Source organism: Ilyonectria robusta, assembly GCF_021365365.1.
Source record: "Ilyonectria robusta strain PMI_751 chromosome Unknown BGZ61scaffold_28, whole genome shotgun sequence".
NCBI lineage: Eukaryota > Fungi > Ascomycota > Sordariomycetes > Hypocreales > Nectriaceae > Ilyonectria > Ilyonectria robusta.
This window is the reverse complement of record NW_025764462.1, coordinates 227,313-248,678: the sequence shown is the minus strand read 5'-3', so window position 1 is coordinate 248,678 and position 21,366 is coordinate 227,313. Positions and strand designations below refer to the sequence as shown.

The following is a 21,366-nucleotide window of genomic DNA, read 5'->3' as shown; positions in this document are numbered from 1 at the left end:
CGAGCAAGAAAGCGGGCGATGTACGGTGGCACCTTAGACTACCTACCCGTAGGTACCTCTAGGTAGGGAAAAGGGATGACCACAGGGTGCGGATGGCAGTGGCTCAACCACATTAATGAGTGAGGGCGTGAGCAGAGGACACTAAGAACACACAACCCACCCAGAGGCAGAGCTGTAATGACCGCAATAGTGTTGTGACGGAAAGGTCGGATAGGGTCGAGATCAAAGTCTGGATAAATAGCTTGACTGGGCAAAATTAATGACTTTCTCAGCTGATACCATTTGACCAAATAGATCTCTGAAAGGTCTCAAAAGAACGGGCCAAAAGACTGTTAATTAAATGAGATGCTAAAACAGATAATTGTTGCTACTAGGTCTTGTCTGAGACCTTCCTAATTTGTGGTCTTCGGTACGGTATTTCCTGTTGAAGGAAGCCGCCAATCCTAGCCCTAGTGGCTGCAAGCGTCTGATCAGATGGCTATTATCCCTAAAGACTGAAAACCCCTAACTTATTATTAGATTATTTTTATTATAAATAAAAATAAAAGCCTAAAGATTTTCTATAAATAATAATAGAATATATTTAATGTTTTTAAGGTTGACAGGCGAAGGTTTTGTGTTTGTGTGTGCGCGTGCGCGTGCGTTGGGGGGGGGGTTGTTATTATACATCAAGGTTATACTCCAATTCACTTTGTTGAGCAACACAATGAACCACATCAAGGAAGGTACGTACCGCCGTTAAGTTGAACCTGAGGTACCTACCTTAGGAACGCAACCACCCGTGAATTAAACCTTAGACATCAGCCCCTCTACAACTTTCGTCCTTCCTCCACCATCACCACCATCACCACCATCACCACAACTCCAACCCGACGGCACCGTCGCTACTCATCGCCCATGCAGCCGGTATCGCCACGAAATACATCCTTGACGCCAGTGCCGTCGCTAGAGTCACCGGTGATCCGGTTTACCACCATCGAAAAGCTCTTTGATGAGATTAACCGCACCACTGGAGATGTTCTCACCGTCTATGGTAAGCAAACTGTGTGTATTTTTGTCAGACGGAGATATGGACCACAATAAAGCTACTAAGGGGGTCTCGTCGTTTCTCTACAGCTCAAAACCCCGTGAGGGACGAACGGGGGGGTCGTTGACTAGCGAAAAAGTCGGCGGCTCGCAAAATACCCAAAAGGTTGGTGTGCATCCTAACAAAGGCAATGTACCTTCTCCAAGCATAAAATTTTGCGACTTGTCCAAAAGATTCCCCCGAAAAAATACACTGCTTAATATATCTGATATTTTCGGTGTACGGTAATGTACCTAAAATTCGCGAGTCGCTGACTTTTTCGCTAGTCAACGACCCCCCCGTTCGTCCTCACGGGGGGTTGAGCTGTAGTGAAATGACGAGACCCCCTTAGTACCGGCAAGAGGAGTGATCATTCCCTTTTGCCGTAGCGGGATTGCGACAATTTTTATTCTGTTTTACTAATCTTCTTCAAGATGTATCAGTCCAGCAGTTTGCCGAAATTGAGAAGGCAAGAGATAAAAGACGAAGGAAGGTCCGATTCCGACGCTTTTCCGCTACTACCAAGATCCTCATCATCACTATTCCAACTCGAGTCCACGAACTACTCCATTCCCTCATTTTTGCCCGCACTATAATTGCAGCGGATAAGATGGGGTTAGACAATACCTGGATGCCAACAGCTAGCACAACATTTCGAGCACAACACCAGCACCCCAATGGGGGTAGCGGAGAAGGCGACTCATCAGGATGTCCCGCACCAGCTCGCGATGATGGTTGGCCGACTCTGGTCATCGAAGCAGGATATTCACAGACTTTGCAAGGGTTGAGACAATATATGGAATGGTGGTTTCGCGCCTCACGCCATGAGGTGAAGATTGTGCTTTTGGCCAAGTTCGATCGCCCGACACGCACCATCATAATCGAGAAATGGGTCGAGGTGGTCCAGACCCGAGAAGGCGCCACCAACACACGGGCGACGGCTGAGCCCCGGCCTGTATGCGACCAAGTCATCACTATCACCCAGAATACTGGCAATCCCGTGTCGTATAATGTCACTAGTGGAGATTTACGACTGGAGTTTTGCCTTTTATTCTTGAGACTGCCAACCGGAGCAGAGCGAGACATCATTATCGACGCCCAGCGCCTGAGACAGTACGCAGAGAATGTCTGGACTGCGGTGCGCTAGTTGGAGGAAAGGCAAGATGAGGGTTATAAGCATCGCTTGTGGCTTGATGTCTTGATGCACAATTAGCGGTTCGTGGTCGTATGGGTATATCAGGGTTGATAAGCATTAATTAAGAATTGACTCGGCCTCATCTGCTGATATATTTTCCTGGGCTCTTAAAGACTCGCAGGGCGCATACTCTAGTCGCAGTTCTTCTCCTCAATATTGCTTCAAAATGCTTACGACGCAAGCTAATAAGTGTAAGAACAAAAGGAAGATCAAGGATATAATCCACAATAACAACACATTCAAAGCAAACATATACTCCATCCACACAGCAGATCTACGCCAGGTATGTTCAACCCATCCTCATTAACCCTCACCCACGCACCTTGATCGGATGCGCCTCGGTGTTGAATACAAACCCATTCGACAAATCGGCCTGAACTTGGACAATCGAGTCGGGCGCAAAAATCAGCCACAAGTACTTGAGCGTCTCGGCCAGCCAGAAACTCTGCATAAAGTCCCCATGGCCTCCGCCATCAGCCTGGGTCACATCGCGAAGATGCGCGTAGCCACTGCCCGCGCGGCACGCTCGCTCAATGTGCTGGAAGCCCATCCACGCCATCGTCTGGTATTTGGGGTCGCCTGTGGCGCGGTACGCGTAGTACAGACTCTCCATGGTTTCCGGCCGGAGGATGTAGCCGCGCGAAGTAGCCCAGAAGCCGGCCTTGTCATAGAAGTCGGACTGCTCGGTGGGAGGAGCTTCGTTGTTGGCGCCCACTTCCTGTGCGCTGTCGACCCAGCGGAAACCTTCGGGGCCGACGCCGCTGGCCGTCTGGTAATATGTCTCGTAGTATGACTCGGAGAGCTCCAGGCCGAAGTCGACGTACTTGTCCTCGTTGAGCAGGATGCCTCCGAGGATGAAGTTGCCACCGGCGAAGCTAGCCACTGAACGAATATGTTAATTTCATGCGGCCCTTGGCTTTTAGAGAGTACTCACAGTGACCCGAGCTTGGGTAAGTCCTGGTGCCCGAGTATCCCGAAAGGAAGGTCAGGTCTTTGCGCGAGGTCGGATGCGACGCGAGGTACTTCATAGTCGAGTCTGCAGCGAGCACCCACCGGTCCTTGTATTCGGCGAACTCTTCCGGATCGTACAGGTACATCTTGATCAGGTACTCGTAGAAGCTATCCGTGCCACCGCCCCATCCCCCGTTGCTGTCAACGAACTTGCCGGTCTCGGTACTGACCTGGTGTCCGACCAGCCCAGGGAACGGCTCTGGGCTTCCGGTAGGCCGAAGCATGTACAGCTCGGCGGTTTGCGCGAGCTTGGCGTACTTCTTGTCCCCTGTCAGATCGCTGAGGCGCGTCCACTCCAGAACCAGGGTGCCGAAGCCAGCGATGGAGTTGGTGCGCGCACCGCTGATACGCGGCTCTGGGTTCAGGTAGATGACCCCGTCAGGTACGCCGCTGGGCGTTTCGAATGCAATGCTCAGACTGTCCCCAAGAGTTTTGGCCTGCTTGAGGAGAGCTTCCACTTCTTCAGGGTCTGTGGCCAGGTGCTTCATAGGGCCCTTCAGGAGGTCGTAGCCTAGGTCATGGTCAGCTGGTGTCCCAAGGCTCCAAGTCGTCAAAGGGCTGGGATTTACTGGAAATTAAGCCGCCAAGATATCGAATAGTGGTCTCGAAGACGGAAATGCCCTGGTTGGCTGCTTTCGTCGTGGTGAAGTCTATCTTGGGAATGTACTTAAGAATCTGGTTCACAATCTCTTCATCCTCCATCAGGATAGCGGTAGACAGTGTGTCAACTGACGTTACACTCCACCCATTCCTAGATATCCTGGTGAGTGGAGCCGTTTAGAGGACATGATATGCGGGACCAACCTGTCATCCGCGAACGTATTGCTGATTGGGCGCAGGCTGTCGTGAGGAAATGCATGATCGTAGTAAGCCTTCCACGATGTCTGGAAGGCTTCTTTCACGGCCTCAGCTCTGCTGGCATTTGGGCGCGGGACAGACCGTTTCCCGAGGCCTGGTGATGGTGTGACGCGCATCGGGAGAGTTAGTCCCAGGGCAATTGCTAGTCTGCTGATTAGTCTCATGATACCAAAGTGCAGTAGACGGGAAGCATACGCACGAAGAAATGAATCCGGGTCGATAAGGCCTGGATATTTGGAGATGGCTCTATTGTGTCGGCAACTGATCGTCAAGGGGGTTGGGGAGATTTGGTGGTTTCAGTGACCTGAATCACGAGACATGGCGGCGCTCTCGCGGGGTTTTGTCCAGACGGCTCCCTTCTATGCCCTTTAAGCAGCACATTATTATAGCCGGGATATTGAAGCGTCCAAGTCTTATAAGCGGGCTGTGGAAAGAACGCTAGACTGTCCTAGGCGACATGAGACCGAAAGCAGCAGGGGCGTTACGCCATCTTGGCTCGGATCGGCGGGATGTTCTGAGGGGTAAACAAGCGAGCGTGTCCAACCTCCCTCGCGATCAGATCAGCGCAAGCGGCCGTGTCCACAGCGCCTGACTCTCTTCTCGGTGGTTCTGGAAATTGCAAGCATGTCTTAAACCGTCATTCATGAGAATCAGGGAGTTTGTGGTTTGTTTCAAAAACAAAAGCAACTAATCTGGCACACGCTGTGGATCTGAGGCGCGGTTTTGATGCAAAGTAATGAGTGAGTTAAATGATGGGATTGTGCAGATCAATGAGCGCTCCAAGCCAACCAACTCTTTAAAAACGAGTGAATAAGCTATTTTTATTTTCGAAGACGTTCCAATCGACGCTCGTGATCTTATCAGGGATTGGCCTTCTTTGATGTTTTGCATTAAAAACGGTGGCGACGTGTTTGACTATAGGGTAACTTGGTCCCCAGCAGCATAAACAGGCTCGGACACGAAGACCATAACCCAATCTAACATACATACTTCTACCAACATGTCTTATACATATGATCTAGAAACTAAAAGATTTGCAATTCATACCTGCGGGCTCCTTCATTTGAGCTTCTGTTGGGACTATAGCTGTCTAAGAGGCTTGAAGTTGACGTCGGAGATCGTAGGGAGACTCGCCGAAAAGCCTGATACAACTGCTCGCAGGGAGATACAAATGACCTGTCGAGGGTAACCACAGTGATGAGAATCAACTGAGTATTAAAAAACAGAAGCTCCTGTATCGCCGCGAGGTCACCTACGCACCTAGTTTCCCTCGTTCTCGATACATTCCACTCCCTTCTGACCTTCTTGGAAGTGCACCAGTAGTACATCCGCCAGGGCTTAGCTTTATGTGCACAAAGGTCTTCGGAGTGATCAAACCTTGGAAAGGCGTTCTTTAATCGACGCTGACTCTTCCTTCGCTTTCGGACCACTGCTTCACCTCGACCATGACTCTTTTGGTGTCCCGGTGGTATCTGACCTTTGGGCCATCATCGCGGATTCCCTTCACCAGCTCCAGGTCAACCACAAGAAAAAGCGACCCGGTCCATCACCGGATCCAGGCTCGAGTGTGAAAGTAAAAACTGAAATCACTCCATTCTCACCACTCGCAGATTCGTCCTGGTTACCCCGTGTATGGATTGAAACACGCTCACGAGCAGTCTTCGTATCTCACTCATCATCATCCTAGCTCTCCTTTGTTTAGTCTCCCGCGTGGCGACTCAGGGGGAGACAAAATAAATCTCTTGCCTGATGCTCTGCTGGGCGGACCTTGCGGCCTCTGCTAAATTTAGATTGCTACTAATTATGGAGTCCAACTTCAGCCGATCGGGTGGATAGGTTTATTTTTAATACGGAATGCGGTATTGCTGGACTCCGCGTTCCGAACATCGTCCATGCATCTCAGGTGATTTTTAATCGGCAATCTTTCTTCTAAGGCCTTATTTAACGCCGTCACTCCCGCTCGTGGACGAGATAGCAAACTATTTGTAGGGCGCCTTTCTCAGGGATAGCTTTGGACCCTGTGCGTCTTCAACCTGCATGCCCTTCGCTCAAGTGCAACTCCGCGCTCCCGATGTTTACGCATTGCTGAACACTTTGAGCATATCTACTACATTTCTCGCCTTTCTCGATTTGCATCAGGGGAAAATCTCCTTCTCTCGAATCCCTCCGGTTCCACGTGCCAAAGATGAACTTGTGGCACATTGTGATCACTCTTTTCACCATGATCGCCATGGCCGCTGCCAAGGGAAAATTTGTCATACGACGCCAGGAATCTCTCGATCAGAAGGAGCGTACATCTGAAGCTCCTTCATCAGGCGTCGAATCCAATGCCGCCAGTGAGCCAGCATCTGAGGATGCTCAAGCTACCAAAGAATCCAAGGCCTCGGCGACGTCTGCTGTGGCGTCGGAACTTGATTCATCTGAGATTGCTTCAGACGCACCCAAATCGTCAGCAACGCTCGAGTCATCAGCACGCGCTTCATCAGAAGTTGTGCAATCGTCAGATGCTGCATCAACTCAACAGATTTCAACAACAATCCCTTCCTCTACAAAGGCCGCATCGAAATCTAAAAAAGCATCGACGAAAGTCACTTTGACAGCAGCGTCATCTACGGAGTCATCTGTAACAACTGGCAAAGTCTGGTCCGGCGCTGCGTGTTTCAGTACAACCAAGAAATCCACTAGCTATTGCAAGATCACAACCAGCGGCAGTCACACTATAACAGCAAGCTCATGCACCCCTACCCACTACCTCTCGAGCACATGCTCTCCCGGCCTCATCTGTACGACGAACATAGGTCGTGAAAATATCTGCATGCACGTCAAGAGTATTGAGACGAGTGGTGCGGTAATTGGTATTACCTTTCTTGCAGCTTTTGTTCTTGGGTGCACTAGTATCTGTTTTGCAAGCTTCAAGCAATCCAGGGCGCGAAAGCGTCATGAAATCGAGGCTGAGGCCAGAGCTGAAAGTCGCAGACTTCTAGAGAAGCAGGAAATTGTGCAGTAGACTAGGTAGTCAGTTGCCACTTACAAAAATACCAATATAGTCGGGGACAGAACCCAAGCATATCGATAGCCATTTCCGTATCTAGAGCTGAGCTCCTGCTGCCCTTTGATGAGCTGTCGCTGACCTCGATCAGCGACCGAGATCTGTAAAAACGTCCCCAAATTTGGGCCGGCCAGCCTTTCCCGTGTTATAGAACCTGACCTATGTTTTAGAACTGAGTGGTTTGAGACACGTCGCCGGATGAGAAACGCAGCGGCTCGATAATAATTGATTAATCATTAGAATCACCTCTATCACAAGGCAGGAACAATCCGAGACACCTCAGGTAGTACGATGATATTTTCGTCCCTACACTTCATTACCTATGATGACCCGGATCCATATGCCTTCATCTCGTAAGTCTCCGTCGCCTCTTTTGGATGATACTCGACAGCAACCTCATTAGTACAAAATATTCCCTTGTGGGGATTAAGAATGCCTTTGTCGCTCCCGTCATCTGCTGTTGGATCTTGCGCACTTCGTGGCGTCTGCAGCCCCGACGTGTGAGTCCTGTGAGACACGATTTGAGTATGGTATGTGTTATGTCCATCTTCGGCATGGTAGTACTTTCGAGCGGATGACTTTGCTTCTCGGATAAGGACGCGGAGCACAGGAATCGACGCAGCCATGATGGTCACAGAACTCTCGGCAGTATCCCAGATGGTAAGCTGAACGGATTCGTCTACGAGCAATACTCGGTCAGCTGCCAACGCTCGATTGTCTGACCTTGTCCAGCAGGGCCAAAACTTACAAAAGTCGCTTTTGAGAAGGAGGGTCAGATTTTTCGTCTTTATGATAGCAGTGATTCCGGCACTAGATTTGTGAGCGCTGGTCAAGACCCTCGGGGATGAATTGGGGGAACGCTGAGACCGACAATATCCCCATACTCATAGCTAAACCAACACCGAGCTTCTCCCGCATTGCCATTCGGAGAGTCCGCAGCACCGTCCATGGTAAGAGAGCGAGAATAATGTCGCAGGCCGCCGAGTATGCTTGAAGCTTGTTAGATGCAAGTGTCGGGGACGGATTGACACGACAATGCGCCTACCTCCAGAAAAAATATTGTAGTGGACCAGCGTCTTGGAAGGCCAGCATGTTCCCTCAGTGAAGGGGCTCCACGACTTCTTAATCGGGGTGCAGTTAACCCATGGGAAGAGGCCGCTCAGTCCCAAGAAGATGTTCATGGAAACAAGCAGGATGTATATGAAGCGTTTGGTCCATCCATCGGTGATGCGAGTCAGGGTGATTCCAAACGATGTCTTGCTCCAACACGCGGCGACAACGGTAAAGGTGGTTCTGCAGTTGGAGAGGAGCACCCATTGAGGGACATTGGCCTGATCAAAGTCCCAAATATGTTTCCCGTATCCTAGTTCGACCATGGCGATTATCAGTCCGCACTCGGTGAGAAGGGCCACCTGTTGGCCCAATAATTAGCAAAGCTCCCTAATGTGATACATACAGGGCTAACTTTTATCCCTAACACTGTGCTATGTAACTTATGTATGTACTGTTACAGCAGAAGGAAAAGAAAGCTCACAAAGGCGCCGATCAAGAAACCGTCATCCCACCAGCGCGTAAATTGCCGTCCTGAAACACCGTCAGACGACTAAAGCTTTGTTGAACACTTGAATCCCCGGCTTTGGTGGATCCACACTGACAAAAGTACAACTCCTAAGTTTACAATACAACCAACCCCTGAAAGTTTGTGGAAAAGTGACGTTTCTCATCGAAAGTGACGCCCCACTGAGAAGGTTGAAAATGCTGGGGCAAATCACCGCTCACAAACTGTCAGGGGTTGTACAGTGGATGCTGAAGACGCGTACGCGGTTGATTCTGGTATAAGTACTGGTTATTGTCTACAACTTGAAGACGATATCTCACCGCACAACATCATCCACTCTCGTTTTTTTGCTTCAATCCTACCCGGCGTAGGCCTTTATTTTCATTCTTTCTACTACCCAGAGTAGGCTATTGCCGTCTCTTTCCTCACTGTGTTGAGCCTGTTCAGTTTCCCGCATCAACTTTCACCGTCAAGATGAAGCACTCCGCCGTCTTTCTTACCGCCGCTGCCGCCTTGGCCCAGTCAGCTTCAGCCCATTACATCTTCAGCAAGCTTGTTCTGAATGGCGTCGCCTCTAATGACTGGCAGTACATCCGTCAGACTACCCGATCTGAGTGCTACATGCCCACCAAGTTCACCAACACCTTCGACAACCTGACTCCCAGTGACAGCGATTTCCGCTGCAACTTGGGCTCTTTCGGCAACGCCGCCAATACCGATGTCGCCGATGTCGCTGCCGGTGACACCATTGCCATGAAGCTCTTCTACGATGGCTCCATTGCCCATCCCGGACCTGGTCAAGTTTGTACGACGACCTTTGAGCCATAAAACTATTTGGATCCTTGCTTACCGACTTAACCGCTGCAGATATGTCCAAGGCCCCCACAGGCAATGTCCAAGAGTACGAGGGTGACGGCGATTGGTTCAAGATCTGGGAGAAGACCCTCTGCGACGAGAGTGGCGATTTGACCAAAACGGCTTGGTGTGCGTATGGCATGTCGCAGTTCGAGTTCGAAATCCCTGCCGACACTCCCGCAGGCGAGTACCTCGTCCGTGCCGAACACGTCGGTCTCCACGGTGCCCAGAACAACGAGGCCGAGTTCTTCTACAGGTAGGTCGAAATCTAACCCCGTACGCGCCCAAAGGGGACGTCAACCTGACAAAGATACGTAGCTGCGCTCAAATCAAGGTCTCCGGTTCCGGCACCGGCTCGCCCAGCACCACCTACAAGATCCCCGGTATCTACGACGACTCCATGACGCTCTGGAACGGCCTGAACCTTTGGACGGCTACTGCTGAGGAGGTCAAGACTGATATTCTGGACACCCCCATTGGTGACGACGTCTGGAGCGGCAGCAGCTCATCCTCTTCGTCCAACTCTTCGTCTTCCGACTCCTCGGCTTCCGACGCTTCGTCTACCAGCTCCGTCGTCTCGGCTGCCACACCTTCAAGCTCCGTCGTGCTCGGTTGCAGCTCGTACAGCAAGAGATCTGCCAAATTCGGCCGCATGGCCTAATCGACAAACTAGACTTTGTCATGCCAACCTCCCTAGCGAAGTATTGTCTTGTCTTGTAGAATAGGCTTGCGTACTATCGTCGAACTGTTTTCATTGCGGAGAAAAGTGTGCTCCGTGAGGGACATCTAGGAAGGTTCGCGCAACAGCCCACAGGCTAGGAGCCTGTGAGGAGCCGCTTGAGGCAAATCTTACTTTCTCCTGTACCTATAGTTACGTGGCAGCACTTGCCGTGTATAATATATATATCGAGTTACCTTCACATAGAGTGTTTTAGGTTGAATATACATCTAAGACATATTCAGAACCGTTGTGTATTGAAGCAAAGGATTATGAAAACCACCCGTGTTAAGTAGGCAAGTGTGATGATGAGCAAGGCAAGTCTGAACCGGTAGTCCGCTGTCGGGGATGATTTATATTAGCAGCTGAGCTGGGCCTGGCCCAGTGAAACATAACCGCGTCTGGGAACGACCAAATATTGATTGTAATGATAAGTTGCATTAACAGACAAGGATTCTATCATAAAAAGGCCCCCCCCCCGTCACCGCGTAGAGCCTAGCGTATGTAACGTGAACGAGTCGCAAAACTCATATATGAATGCTTATTAAATAAAGAAATGATATAAAAGAGAAGGTTCATACATATATATAATTTCAGTCGATAAATACCAGCAACGCTGGTTTATCAATCCTAGCATTTGTAGCCTTCATCTAGAAAAGTGGCAAGATGGAACAGCCCAAATTTTCGACGGCACGAGTTCAAATTTAAACTATCTTCTGCTCTGAAATCTCATTTCTCCAGCCACGAGTAACCGGCACCGTAGAGCCGTATTTCAGTTACTCAGTGGTAGATGAAAAAAAGCTCCTACCCCGGACCGTCCTTGGGGTGCGCTTTCCACTTCAACCACAAGTTCGAAGCACTTCCTCCCCAAGAACTCGATCAGGGAAACCGATGCCGATACCTTCGTCTTACTATCAATATTTTGCGAGCTCTCAAAAGCCTCAGTGTTCTTGCCGCCGGAGCTAGGATATATCTGGCTGAGAAATTCAGCATAGAACTCCCCCTTCAACATAATGTCTGGCTCCTTCATTCCATATCCGTATCGCCAGCTAAAAACATCGAGCCCCGAGAACACGCTGCAAGAGGCGATATAGGCTCTTCGTTCCCACCATGGCCCCGTATACGAGAAGTGGGAAGCAGTGACGTCTACGCACAGGTCCAAGAGTACGAAGAATCCGTTGGTCCGGCCGTTGGTGAAGTGGTAAGCTCCAATAAGGTCCGCTCGGTAAGGATCTACTGAGCACTGGTCGATCCAAAAACTGATAATATTGCGAGGGAGATCCTCCCGTCCTACTTCCGGGACCGAACATCGGAGTGCATATGTTCCGGTTTTATCCACGAGTTTTACTCGTACCGGAGGGGTTGTTTCTAAGGTCAGCCGAGCGGTAGAGGATATTTGAAACCTGACTCTCGTCTTCTTCAGTCTAGACGGGTCAAAAGTAACTGTGTAGTAACTGTTCAGCATAATAAGCACCTATGAGCCGTTCTAGTCTTTGAGTGTCCAGCGCGATATAGAAAACAATAGTGTCTTGGAGGAATTACCTTGCAAGTGTTTATCGACCCCCTTAGCTTCTTTCATATTTATCTCGGTTGAGTCAGGTGAGATCTCAAATATCTTGTAACCGAGTATGTGACTACGGTGGTAAAGGCCGGATCCGATGGATGTCTCATCTAGAAATATGACGGGGCATTTCATCGGGTCATCGATGGCACTGCAGTTAAAAACAGCCATTTGACCTCCAATATTCTGGTGCGTCGAAGTCCACTCTCCAAGGAGCACGTCAATCTCAATGTGGCTGCCACCTGACATCATCATGCTGTAATTATCCAGAAGACCAGTGACAGGCCGGTACCGGGTTCCAAAACTTCTGGGATGTTCGGCTAAAGCAGAGGAAGGTGCTCGAGTCCACTTTACGGGCCATTCCCACGTAAGAATAGACTGGTCATTAGAGTATTTGATAATCTCTTCTTGCAACCTACGAAAGGCTCCATCACCTTCGCCATACAAGAGCGGCCTGCACACCTGTCAGTCGTGCGTTGATGCGAGGTCTTTGCGCTTGCAGTAGTCGACTGGATACAAGATACTCACATATTGACATTGAATATTCCCAGCATGCAGTATGCTGTGTCTTCCGTTCGTGTGGTGGCCCGCTGTGAAGCCCATGACATCCTGGTGGCGATGCTGAAGGAGTCAAGCATGTCGCGGACTTTGACGAACGATCCGCACCTGAGACACTGGGTTCCTGACTTGTCCAATCTCTGATCACGGCACGAGTTCTTGGCGTCATGGTGACGACGCAGTGCCTTGACTTCTATGCCGGTGATGTGGCTAGTTCTTGCGGCCAAGTCAAATCCGTCGCCGACAAGGATCCATTCACAGTCGTAGAACTCGATATATGGGGGTGCGAGAAGCTCCTGCAAGGTCCAACCTCGGGTGAACCAGCGGCTTCCTCTGAACGACTCCGAGTCGACGCCTTGAGCGGCTTGGAAATCTGCGAGGTAGACGTAGCAGACTGTGGCATCTCGGTACCAGGCAAACATGCTGTTGATGGCCTCGGAAAGCTCGGCACTACTGGACTTGTCGATGCAACACGTGTCGATCCAAATGTAGGTGTAGCCAGCCTCTCGAGCCTTCTTGCAGCTGGCCATGACTTTCCGTGCGCCTGTCTTGGCACATCTTTGGAGTGCGTTGCGACCATTGCAAATGTCTTCGAAGAGAAACTCGTCTTCTTGCCACGTGTGGGAGAGGATGGCATATTTCGGAGCCGCTTCGCTGATGAAGCTTTCAAGCTGCAATGTGGCCGTATTGAGAAGTCTCATGGCTTGGCCTTGGGCATGAAGTCCCAATGGATACGGCAATTGTCTGGGAAGGAGTAGAAGGGCTCTGATGCCATGAAATAACAATTCAAAGCTGGGAGTCGTCAGTCATGTTGGAGATCCAAGGATATTTATTACCTCAACTAAGTAAGTGAGCGGGGGAATCGAATTCATGCTGACCTCAGACTTCCGATTCCACCCAATCAACGCATCCGTAATGGCCTCTCCCCAAATCAGTAGAGGAGTCTGCACCACCTCGAAATATCAGCTAGGGGCGTTGTACTTTTGTGGCATCATCATACAGAAGCACGAGAAATGAATGTTGAATGTAAATTTAGGAATCAAATCATCTTCTTTGGTCTTGGTGCGTTTACTTTCGGGCGACTCATGCTCGGTCTGCTACCTGTCACCCGTCGCCGTGTCCTTCTCTTTCGATGGTGACCATGAAACTGCCGTGGTGGCGAGTGTGAGGTAAAGTGATGACTGCGATGAATCCATAGGGTTGTAGTGATTGAGACGATCACGGTAGCCGTAAAATGTTCGCCATTATAAACGCCTCTAAAAGCAGTTCGTGATGTCATAGATTCAGTGGCGTGCCTAAGTGTGTTCATTTGCGGTTTTGCCCGCAGCTCGCCCTGCTGTAGCGGTCAGTAATCTAATATCCCGATCAACACTCGAACTCTCCGTGAGGGTTGTGCAAGGCTCAGTTGGTATAAATATTGTCGATCATCTGGGTTGCAATCTCGATGTCCTTATGTCATAGGCGCCCCGCGGGGTTGTGTATGGGTGTGATCGTTTGGTGGTGGCGCTGACCTTGTTTGTTATCTCCTTCAACGTATCGATAGCAGTCGACCGTGACATCACGCGGTTCTCTTATCAGACAGTACATATGGCGAGCATCTGTGTTTGTGACGCTCTCAAAATACCTCATCTGCACTCTTATCAGTGAGCCAGGCTCAAAATCCTGTACCATTGCCTCTGAAATGTCTCGGTCTGGGTCCTCACCGATCGCTATTGAAAACGGGCGCGACGGCCGCCGTCATTCCGTTCTGTCCGACTTTATTTCTGGAAGCGTGCCTTTCTCCACTTCATTTATTGACACAGGTCCCAACGTCCAGGAAATCTTGACCAGAGACATCCAAGATTGCTCCTCCGAGGAAGAGGATGAAGATGACGACTCTGATTCCGAGTCGAGGTCCATCCATGCGACCGATGTGCAGCTAGCCTTCCATCCCAACGGAGTTGCGTACGGGTCCGGCTTCTCAACTATCCCGGTTCCAGGACGGGACGTTCCGGTCCCCAACCCTCATGAAGTAGATGAATCGCTCCAAGCAGAGCTTGATCTACTTCACGACAATGATATTGTAACATCCAAGCATCCTCGCACAGGGTGGAGGGCCACCTTCATGGGACGCCTTTACCGCTCCCTGTTCAGCACCAGGGTTCAAGACCACAAGAAGCCGATCCATTCTCCTCAAGACATTACCGAGGCGACTCCGCTACTACCGGACATGACTGTAACCTCCGGAGAAACATCTGGAGATGTCACGCCGACGCTATCCCCGGATGAAGTGCACAAACGGTGGGAAGAGGCCGTGGCTGCTCATGACATCAAGACGACCTGGCAGCGTGAGGCAAAGACGCTGGTGACATACGCCGCACCGCTGATTGCTACATTTCTGCTGCATTACTCGGTAACGGTTGGAAGCGTGCTGACGGTCGGCCGACTTGGAATGGAGGAGCTTGCAGCGGTTAATCGTGAGTGTGGTCACCCAAAGACACATGCATTCCAGACATGGAATTCCTAAGACGCGTCCAGTGGCCACTATGACGGCTAGCATCACTTATTACGTCCCCGTTCAAGGGCTCGCAACCAGTCTGGACACGCTCTGTGCCCAGGCGTACGGGTCGGGCCATAAACATCTCGTGGGCCTACAGGCGCAACGCATGACTTGGCTTCTTTGGTTACTCATGATACCTGTTGCAGTAGTCTGGTGGTTTTCGGAACCCATCCTGGCGGCACTTGTCGGCGGTGGGCAGACAGCAACACTTGCAGCACTCTATCTACGAGTGTTGATAATCGGCATGCCAGGTGTCGCAGCCTTCGAAAGTGGCAAGCGCTTTGTACAGTCGCAGGGCTTATTCCATGCCACAACATACACCTTGCTCATTGGCGCTCCACTAAGCTTCCTGCAGAATTGGCTGTTCGTCCTTCAAGCGGGTTGGGGTTTTGCTGGGGCGGCTTTGGCTATGGCTGTCACACAGACTCTTTTGCCGATCCTGCTCATATTATATGTGCAGCTCTTCGAGGGTTCTGAATGTTGGAAAGGATTTAGCCGCAAGGCCTTTAGTAATTGGGGTAGGTTTTGTGTTGCTTGTTTTGCACATCGAAGGCAGGGCATAATTATGACAAAGTTATCCGCTAACACATCAACGCATCGGTAGGTCCCATGATCAGGCTGGCCCTGCCGGGTATGATTATGATCGAAGCTCAGTTTTCGGTGCTGGAGATTCTCACTATCGCCGCCGGGCGATTTGGGACTGCACAACTTGCCGCGCAGAGCGTTCTTGTCACTGTGACATCGACTTCGTTCAACATACCGTTTCCGCTGGCTATTGCAACTTCCACCCGCGTTGCTAATCTCATTGGAGCACAGCTAAGTGATGCCGCACGTATAACTGCGAGAGTGGTACGTCTTCTGAGCCTCAGTCCAGATTCCCCACGACTCACAGTCCCTTGTTTAACACCATGTTTGTAGGCCATCTTCGCCGCATGTGCTGTGGGACTGTTCAACATGACGATTTTTGTTACTCTCCGAAGACAGTTACCCCGTCTATTCACAGATGACGACGAGGTGGTCGAAATTGTGGCCCAAGTCATACTCGTATGTGCGGTGATGCAAATTTTCGACGCCATGGCTGCCGTGTCGCATGGCCTCCTTCGGGGTATCGGACATCAGGCAATTGGAGGTTACGCGAATCTCTTCTCGTATTACGCAGTAGCATTGCCTATTTCGCTATGGACAGGTTTTGCTTTGCATTGGAAGCTGACTGGTCTATGGACTGGGCTTACGATGGGCCTTGCAGTGTAAGTCCGGGTAATGTCCTCAAACGCTGACCGCTTTCTTGACCATGAAACACGATGCTGACAATATACAGCGTCTCGGGACTCGAGACTTTATATCTATATGTCACAGATTGGGAGAGTGCCGTTGCTCAGGCTGAGGCTAGGATGCGATCGGAGACGAGAAGGGCCTCAGTATTGGAGTAGTGAGTGGAGTGTCCGGCAGTAAGCGATGGGAAGCGGGATGTCGTGGATGTCGTGGTTTCGAATCAAAACTAGGACAGGGTGAACAAACAGTAGGGTTCTTTCTTACAAAGGGCCGGGAAGTCGCCTGATGCCCAGGCTTTAGGGTCAACGGACGTGTTTGAACAAACGATATACATAGCAAGTGAAAACGATCCAGAGTTAAACCTGACGTTAGAGGACTTCCAATGGCACATATGGGTGTTGATGCTTCTGCCGACCATTATGAACATAGAAAGCTACTTGATGTTGACCGCCGTCTTACTCGGGTACCTAGTTCGTACTTATTAAGTTGTAATACTGCCCACGGTCTCGCAAGAGGCGCAGGCAAGCGGGCGTAAATCCCAGGATCTGGAGTATAGTCTCACTTTATGGTGGATATTTTACAACAGAAATAGCTACACATCGGTCGGAGATGCGCAGATAGTCGTCGCACAGGCGTCATGCAAGGTCAGCCCGAAGCTGAACGAGACAATGCGTTTGTGGTCGGATTGATCTGACACTTATGTCTCCTAATAGAAAAGCACCTAAGAAGAAAGTTAATCGGATCGGTCACGGGGAATTCCCCTGGCAAGACTTCAATAGGGTCTGTAGCAGCTCGATATCTGAGGTGATGGGAGATAAAGGTTGGACAAGGACCGCGACGTCGGTTTAAACAGACTAAATTAATCTCTCAATATAAACGGAACAAATTGATTGACTCTGGCAACAAGTCCCCAGAGCCTTTGGCTCTCTAACGTCCCATGGAAAATCTCAAGGAAAGAAAATGCAATAATTCCACCTCCCCTTTTTAAACCCTGTGGTGTCTCTGCTAGCGACCGGCCAGCCCAAGACTCCCAGACAGCCTGTCACAGTGGCATGATTATTTATTCTACAGTAATCAATTCATCGAGTACACAGAAGGGATGCTTTCACCAAGTTTCCGATCAACGTAGGAAAGAACTAGCGTATCGTCGCTTTTATATTCTGCACCGCAAAGAGCCAACATAATGGATCTATAACACCCTCTATAACCCTGGTGCCAGACATTTATAACCTAAATATGGAAGGGTTAATACTACGAGCAGATTTTCTAGCTAAATATAAAGACACTGCACTGTCTACTCGTCTATGGAAGTGGTATAGCTGTAGTCGGTTGATCACACGCATTGCGCAAGCGTGTGATGCATATTTTGGACTCAATAAAATCTAATTTAATACAAGAAACAACAATCACAGGGAGCTCTGCGAAAATAAAAGGCGAAGGGTAAAAAGTACTGTCGCATCTTGACGGGTGTTAGACTATTGATCACATCGTGGAAGTTCTGGTAGCAAGTGGTGCGCAGCATCACGTGATGGAAAATTTAACTCTCACATGAGCCGATTGTTGCGCAACTCAGCACAATAGGTGTTGCATCTGGTTGCTACGACTACAGCAGGGACAATAAACCCTATGGAATCATTCGCCCTCCGGAAAATTCCTCTTAAAAAATGGAGGAGCTACCAATCTCTCCCTCTGGGATTCTGATGCAAACCGACTTCATCACGCCTGCTCACGAAGAAAAGCTTGTCCACATCTTCCAGAACGAACTCGAGTGGCCAGATCGTTCAGGACGCCTCTCCCTGCACTATGGCTATACTTTCAGTTACAAGACATTCGGCATCGATGAAGACACACCGTTTAAGCCGTTTCCAGACTGGCTTGTCCCTCTTCTGCCTACAACCGAAGGTCGTCAACCAGATCAGGTCTGTCTCCAACACTACGCACCCGGTACTGGCATCCCACCGCACGTCGACACACACAGCACATACGACCAGCTTTATGCGCTGTCCCTAGGAGCACCAGTGTTTATGCAGTTCCGCGACAAGGTGTCGGGTGAGCGGACCGATGTTGATTTGGTGCCGAGGAGCATGCTGCAAATGAGCGGCGATTCGAGATTGCACTGGACACACAGCATCAAGTCTCGCAAGACGGATACGTTGTCGGATGGCACTGTCAGACTACGACAGGATCGCTGGAGCATCACCTATCGTTGGCTTCGTCAGGGTGGCGAGTGCGAGTGTGGCGATGTGAATCTGTGCGATACGGCGCAACGGCGGATAGGCGTGGAGAGGGAATACCGGTGGAAACAGTACGAAGCAGACGCGAAGAAAGATGAACAAAGCACTTCTGATAACCAGAATCAAGTTGCAGTAGCGGAAGAATCAGGGAAGGATGAGACGAAGGTTTTGATGAGCAATGCAACAGTGGTGGAAGAGAAACCAAATAGTTAGAATTCAAGTGAAGTTTACTCAATAACAGCGAGCACCACCCGAAGACGAACTTAGAAAGAAACTACCTGACCTGACCTTGGTGGTCTTCCTACTCTCCCCAGTGAAAGTGGGTTACAAGCGACTATATCCCTTTCATCTAACTCCTGACAAAGCGGTTCCGATAGCCCTTCTGTAGTGAACAGAACCTTGAGAATCCGACCATCGGCCTCGCTAGAATCAACTAAATCTTTCAAGCAGAGGATAAGTTTCTCCATCTTCCCGTCTGTGCTGTGTTCAAAGTCATCTTCTAAAAAGATAAGACCGTCAATGACGACGAGAAGCATAGGCAGACGCACGGAGTTTACAAGGTCCCTGAAAAGTGACACTGCGCCGTCCCACGTGCGTAGCGTCCCATCAAGGCTTGCTAGTCTTGTCTGGTCAAAAATTGGCGCGTTCTTATCCAACTCTGCAGGCAGGAGGTTGACTACCTGCCGGATCATTGCGTATAGCAGTGCAGACAGCTCGATGGACTCCTTGGTTCTGTTCGGGGGGGCTTCTTCAGATGATATCCGGCAAAAATATGAAACCACGGGAACGTTGGTCTCTCGAGCCAGTGATATGTACTTTGAGATGACTTTCGCCAGGGAATTGGACTCGGTTCCTTGGTAACGATCGTGGGCATACATAATCTGCGACTCCATCGTTTCTGTAAAGGCCCTCAGTCGCATGACCAAGGTAGAGTCGGCCATAATCGGTTCGAACGATTCGCCAAATAGATGGACTTGATCCCAGTCGAAGAATTCTTCATATTGCCGAGATTGGAACTGGATTTCGGCCCCTCTCTGGTTTAGCGAGACCAAGTTGACTGCAGAAGCCATTGTATGGTCAGATGTGAGGGAACTATCAGACCCTGACCCATGTTCAGCGTGTGTCAAATCTGTTATCAATCTCGAACTTACCGGATCTGCTGTGTACACTAGAGAGCGTAGCTTGTTGCATCAGAAGATTCGTCATGGCAGCCCCAGATATCTCCTGTCGGAGCACAATATGCAAGGCATTTGCAAAGCTTCGCATGTCCTCTCTCAGTTCTTCTCTGGACTTTTGAAACTGCGAATGCACCATGTTTTCAACTAGACTCGCAGTGGCTTCGGTCTGGAGTCTGGCTTGGATTTGGCTTGATTCTTGAAGTTTCACCAGGTACTTCATGTCGCCGCTTGTTTCCTCCAGCATCAATTTGGAGACCCGCCCATCAGCAGACATGTGGAACTGAATATGACGGCTGAGAAGCTCGGAAATCTCTTTGACTCGATCAAGATCTGACTGGAAGGTGAGCTGAATATTTTCGTTCAAACTCTTCAAAAATCTCGTCCGGCTGCGATCTGTGTACCAAGTCATGAACTTGATCAGATATGTAAATACCTGTGAGTACAGACGCATAACCAACTGTTGAAGAGCCGTGGTGTTAAATACTTGGCTCTTCTGGGCTATGCTGACTGCGTCGTTGATGACCACAATTCCTTGTGCGAAGGCCTCTGTGATGTTAATGTGGTTTGCTGATGCCTACCATGCGACTTTTGTTAGCCCTACGAGTCGATAAAAGAGACTCCCCACACACCTTGATGATCATCGTCACAGATCCAGCAATGAGCGAGGTATATACACTCTCTGACGGAATCAGCTTGAGTATCGCGGAGTGATTACTCAGTCCGTTGCACATCCTTCGGAGGCAGCTCTTGGCCTTCTCAAGGTGCGTTTCCTTCTTCCGGGTTTCCCATTGCGCCTGTACCTCCTGAACAGTTTTTTCAACCTCACCCCAGCTAGTGGGGAGGGAATTTGCCGTGGAAGAACCTGGAACCAGCTTTTGGAAACTTTTCATACATTCAGACAGCTCATGCTGTGTCTGGAACAAGGCGACCTCATCCTCCGGTCTAGTGCTTGTCAGCAAAATAGAGACGGTGTTCACGAGAAATTATACTGCTGACCTATCCGCTGAGATATTTGCGATCCGCTTTATTTCATCTTTTATCTCGTTTGCTCTCCTATTCCTCTCGTATACGATGTCCGCTTGGAGTTGGTTGAACTCCGCGCTGGCAGTCTCGGGTCGCGGAATGGAGTCAATCTCCCATGAATATCGCTGCACTAGTGCACCAGGCTCCGGATCGATGAAGGGGGCGAACTCCATATTATTAGAGGATTGAGCTAAAGCCGTTACGCCTCATAAAAATAATATTTCACCGGCGTATAGCGCTTGGTTCTTGAATGGTTTTCGACGTGGCCCAGGACAACGTTCAAAGCCTGACAGATGCAGCCCCAGCATTTATGCACAGCCTCATCCTTGAGGCGGGGTAGGGGCTGAAAGCTTGAAATTGTATCCCCATATCCATGAGAGAACTGAGGGGTCCATATGTGTGAGATAATGATTGGTACGCAGCTGAATCGCCCCCAAATGCAAGTCAGCCCAACGTTGCACATTCGCCTACCAGAAGTGACACAGCCTCACATGGGCACACACTGTGTCGAATGATATTGAATGGTCTAACCCACCCTAGTTAAGTATTGGATAATCACCTGCAGCAGGTAAGACGTGCATCGGCCTCTGAACAATCGCTGCGTGTTAATTCGTCGCCAGCCGATGTTCTCCGGCACAGCCCTGTTACAGCGGTTAAACCCGAAATGGACCGATGGGCGGAAGTGCATGAT

The 21,366-nt window shown here is 49.9% G+C and overlaps 10 protein-coding genes across 10 annotated transcripts; 6 read left to right on the top strand and 4 right to left on the bottom strand.

Moving 5' to 3' along the window:
* Window positions 1-897: 897 nt before the first annotated feature.
* Window positions 898-2,213, top strand: BGZ61DRAFT_498559 (uncharacterized protein; the record flags this gene model as incomplete). Its single annotated transcript, XM_046251286.1, has 2 exons — window positions 898-1,033; window positions 1,501-2,213. The coding sequence occupies 2 exons, from the start codon at window positions 898-900 to the stop codon at window positions 2,211-2,213; spliced, it is 849 nt and encodes a 282-aa protein (XP_046097700.1).
* A 93-nt stretch (window positions 2,214-2,306) lies between these two features.
* BGZ61DRAFT_509745 (glycoside hydrolase, family 47) lies at window positions 2,307-4,448 on the bottom strand. The gene is made up of 5 exons (XM_046252021.1): window positions 4,326-4,448; window positions 4,077-4,272; window positions 3,842-4,023; window positions 3,196-3,783; window positions 2,307-3,143 (listed from the first exon to the last, which is right to left on the bottom strand). Exons 2-5 carry the CDS (start codon window positions 4,244-4,246, stop codon window positions 2,572-2,574), a joined length of 1,512 nt encoding a protein of 503 aa, XP_046097699.1. The 5' UTR covers window positions 4,247-4,272; window positions 4,326-4,448; the 3' UTR covers window positions 2,307-2,571.
* Window positions 4,449-6,309: 1,861 nt separating this feature from the next.
* On the top strand, window positions 6,310-7,017 carry BGZ61DRAFT_461655 (uncharacterized protein). The gene has a single exon (XM_046247199.1). It carries the CDS (start codon window positions 6,458-6,460, stop codon window positions 6,725-6,727), a length of 270 nt encoding a protein of 89 aa, XP_046097698.1. The 5' UTR covers window positions 6,310-6,457; the 3' UTR covers window positions 6,728-7,017.
* A 482-nt stretch (window positions 7,018-7,499) lies between these two features.
* On the bottom strand, window positions 7,500-8,746 carry BGZ61DRAFT_365691 (uncharacterized protein; the record flags this gene model as incomplete). The annotated part of the gene is made up of 5 exons (XM_046241630.1): window positions 7,500-7,858; window positions 7,928-7,989; window positions 8,051-8,168; window positions 8,225-8,591; window positions 8,714-8,746. Coding segments are annotated over 5 exons (939 nt in total), but the record flags the coding sequence as incomplete, so codon positions are not given.
* Window positions 8,747-9,211: 465 nt separating this feature from the next.
* BGZ61DRAFT_430664 (glycosyl hydrolase family 61-domain-containing protein) lies at window positions 9,212-10,253 on the top strand (the record flags this gene model as incomplete). The annotated part of the gene is made up of 3 exons (XM_046243822.1): window positions 9,212-9,542; window positions 9,605-9,848; window positions 9,911-10,253. 3 exons carry the CDS (start codon window positions 9,212-9,214, stop codon window positions 10,251-10,253), a joined length of 918 nt encoding a protein of 305 aa, XP_046097696.1.
* A 738-nt stretch (window positions 10,254-10,991) lies between these two features.
* BGZ61DRAFT_121246 (uncharacterized protein) lies at window positions 10,992-11,773 on the top strand. The gene has a single exon (XM_046237034.1). The coding sequence runs from the start codon at window positions 11,101-11,103 to the stop codon at window positions 11,548-11,550; it is 450 nt and encodes a 149-aa protein (XP_046097695.1). The 5' UTR covers window positions 10,992-11,100; the 3' UTR covers window positions 11,551-11,773.
* BGZ61DRAFT_121252 (heterokaryon incompatibility protein-domain-containing protein) lies at window positions 11,647-13,254 on the bottom strand. The gene is made up of 3 exons (XM_046237035.1): window positions 12,400-13,254; window positions 11,853-12,325; window positions 11,647-11,784 (listed from the first exon to the last, which is right to left on the bottom strand). Exons 1-3 carry the CDS (start codon window positions 13,128-13,130, stop codon window positions 11,744-11,746), a joined length of 1,245 nt encoding a protein of 414 aa, XP_046097694.1. The 5' UTR covers window positions 13,131-13,254; the 3' UTR covers window positions 11,647-11,743.
* A 672-nt stretch (window positions 13,255-13,926) lies between these two features.
* Window positions 13,927-16,614, top strand: BGZ61DRAFT_400867 (mate-domain-containing protein). Its single transcript, XM_046243041.1, has 5 exons — window positions 13,927-14,885; window positions 14,947-15,486; window positions 15,573-15,817; window positions 15,887-16,215; window positions 16,287-16,614. The coding sequence occupies exons 1-5, from the start codon at window positions 14,111-14,113 to the stop codon at window positions 16,396-16,398; spliced, it is 2,001 nt and encodes a 666-aa protein (XP_046097693.1). The 5' UTR covers window positions 13,927-14,110; the 3' UTR covers window positions 16,399-16,614.
* A 1,209-nt stretch (window positions 16,615-17,823) lies between these two features.
* On the top strand, window positions 17,824-18,764 carry BGZ61DRAFT_522394 (uncharacterized protein). The gene has a single exon (XM_046252544.1). It carries the CDS (start codon window positions 17,905-17,907, stop codon window positions 18,685-18,687), a length of 783 nt encoding a protein of 260 aa, XP_046097692.1. The 5' UTR covers window positions 17,824-17,904; the 3' UTR covers window positions 18,688-18,764.
* BGZ61DRAFT_592836 (uncharacterized protein) lies at window positions 18,738-20,938 on the bottom strand (the record flags this gene model as incomplete). Its single annotated transcript, XM_046256752.1, has 4 exons — window positions 20,649-20,938; window positions 20,282-20,594; window positions 19,626-20,226; window positions 18,738-19,576 (listed from the first exon to the last, which is right to left on the bottom strand). The coding sequence occupies exons 1-4, from the start codon at window positions 20,846-20,848 to the stop codon at window positions 18,738-18,740; spliced, it is 1,953 nt and encodes a 650-aa protein (XP_046097691.1). The 5' UTR covers window positions 20,849-20,938.
* Between the last annotated feature and the right edge of the window lie 428 nt (window positions 20,939-21,366).